At 29.0% G+C, this 2,500-nt stretch overlaps 1 protein-coding gene across 1 annotated transcript in view; it reads right to left on the reverse strand.

The window, feature by feature from the left end:
* LOC147468859 (uncharacterized) overlaps window positions 1-82 on the reverse strand; it is a 1,191-nt gene extending 1,109 nt beyond the window's left edge. Inside the window, 1 exon segment of the mRNA XM_086552448.1 lies at window positions 1-82. This exon segment is cut by the window's left edge and continues 1,109 nt beyond it. Coding sequence (XP_086408574.1) covers window positions 1-49 — 49 coding nt within the window. The 5' untranslated portion in view covers window positions 50-82.
* Between the last annotated feature and the right edge of the window lie 2,418 nt (window positions 83-2,500).

Raw genomic sequence — 2,500 nt, forward strand, 5'->3', positions numbered from 1 at the left:
CGAGTCGTATAAAGTCACGCTTTGGTAGAGGAAGGGAATCATCATCCATGGTGTTGACGACTCTTTCTGCTGCTTGGATCGCACCATCCGTGGGAACATTGGTGAATAGGGCCTTGACATCGAAACTCGCCAACTTTTTGTTCTTATAACCAAGATTCTGAAGACGTTTGATGTATATATATACATACATACATACATACATATATATATATATATATATATATATATATATATATATATATATGCATATATATGTATATATATATATAAATATGAATATATATATATAAATATATATATATATGCATATATATGTATATATATATAATATATATACATATATATGTATATATATACATATTCATACACACACACACATACTATATCTATATCTATATCTATCTTTATCTATATCTATCTATCTATCTATCTATATATGTTTATATATATATGTATATATATATATGTATATATACATACATATATATATATATATATATATATATATATATATATATATATATATATATATATATATATATATATATATATATATATATATATATATATATATTATATATATATATATATACTTATATATATTTTTTTTTTCTTTCTTTCTTTTTTTATATATGCATATACATATACATATTATTTGCTATTTCACCATCACTTTATCAGGTACAATAATATGCACAAATAAATTGAATTTGTACTGCATATTGCGTTTACATTGAATATACAGTAGTATATAAACTTATATTTGAAATATGTATTGTCCAGTACATAAATAGACAACCACAATTTTTTTATCAATGTATTTTAGCAAAGGTTCTTATAAAAGCTTTTTAGTACCTCTGGTAATTTAACGTGTAAGAGTACATCGGGTAAAGGAGCTTTTGATAACTAAATATTTAAATATCATATTTATATTGTTTGGTTTTATGTAAATGCAATATGCAATACAAATTGAATATATGTGTGCATAGCATAGTCCCTGATAAAACGGAATAGCAAATTACAAACTTGAAATTTGCAGCTTCGAAAAATATCTGGTATTTTGATTTTCCTTTTTGTAATTGGTATAACTGTCATCATTATTATTAATGGTATCATTATTTTCGTTATCCTTATCATTAATCTTATCTTCATTATTACTATTGTCATGCGCTTTATCGTTTTTGTTTATATTCTTGTATTCTTATTATTATCATTGTTATTATTACTATAATTATTATTATTTTCATTATTACTGATACTATTATCATCTTTATAATTTCTCGGTTTTGCTCTTATCATTATTATTATCATTTTTATTACGGTTATTATAATCATTATGGTTAGTTCTCTTATTACTATCATTAGCAGTAATAAAACTACCACCCTTTCTACTACTCAGGATGATGATCATAGAGAGATTTTATGATGATGATGATAATGATGATGATGATTATGCTTATGATCATGATTTCGGTTATGGCTATAATGGGGATGACGCTATGATGATGATGGTGACGAAGACGATGATAATGATTATGATAAAGATGATGATAATGATGATAAACATAATTATAATGATGATAATAAGGGTAATTTCAATGATAATTATAAGGATAGTGATGATAATGATAATGATAATGATGATGATAATGATGATAATGATAAAGATGATAATGATTATGACAATGGAGATGATGCTTATTTAAGATAACCAAAAGGAGACAATATAATCACATTTACGCACACTTCTACAATTTTCCAAAGAACAATCCCTTCCCTTTCCGTACCTCTCTGTAGTACCTCAGACACCACGAGATGATGCTTTAGTAACAGAGCGTCTGCATGATGCATGGCAGCTCCGGCCTGGTCGAGATTTGGAATCCCTGCATGGCAATTTATTACCTCGGAGTTTGCACTGTGTCGATTCCTGAGCTGCGAGTCGACAGCTGTTTGATATTCATGCGCGGGTGAGTGGCTGGTTGCCGTGTTTGCAGTTGAAGGTTGCAGCGGGGACTGGTTTGGTTCGGGGCGTCAGGGTGAAAGCTGGTTGTTTATGGGTTGCTGGTTGTCTTGATTTGTGGTTGTGGCGTGGGGGTTGGATCTGAATATTGTGTTTATGTTTTTTTTGGTTGGTTTATTTAGTGTTATTAGTGTGGGTATGTGAATTTAAAGGTTTGTTGTTTGCCTAGGTTGGTGGTTCTGGCGTAAGGGTTAGATCTGAAAATCGTGTTTTTTGGTTGATTTATTTAGTGTATTTAGTGTGGGTATGTGAATTTAAAGGTTTGTTGGTTGTCTTGATTTGTGGTTGTGGCGTGAGGGTTAGATCTGAAAATCGTGTTGATGTTCGTTTTTTTTTTTGGTTGATTTGTTTAGTGTTATTAGTGTAGGTATGTGAATTTAATGGTTTGTTGGTTGCCTTGATTTGTGGTTGTGGCGTGAGGGTTAGATTTGAAAATCGTGTTTATGAATTTTTGGTTGATTTATTTAGTGTATGTAATGT

This window comes from Penaeus japonicus, unplaced genomic scaffold (genome assembly GCF_977035675.1).
Source record: "Penaeus japonicus unplaced genomic scaffold, GWHDUDI00000001_assembly GWHDUDI00000026, whole genome shotgun sequence".
Classification (NCBI taxonomy): domain Eukaryota; kingdom Metazoa; phylum Arthropoda; class Malacostraca; order Decapoda; family Penaeidae; genus Penaeus; species Penaeus japonicus.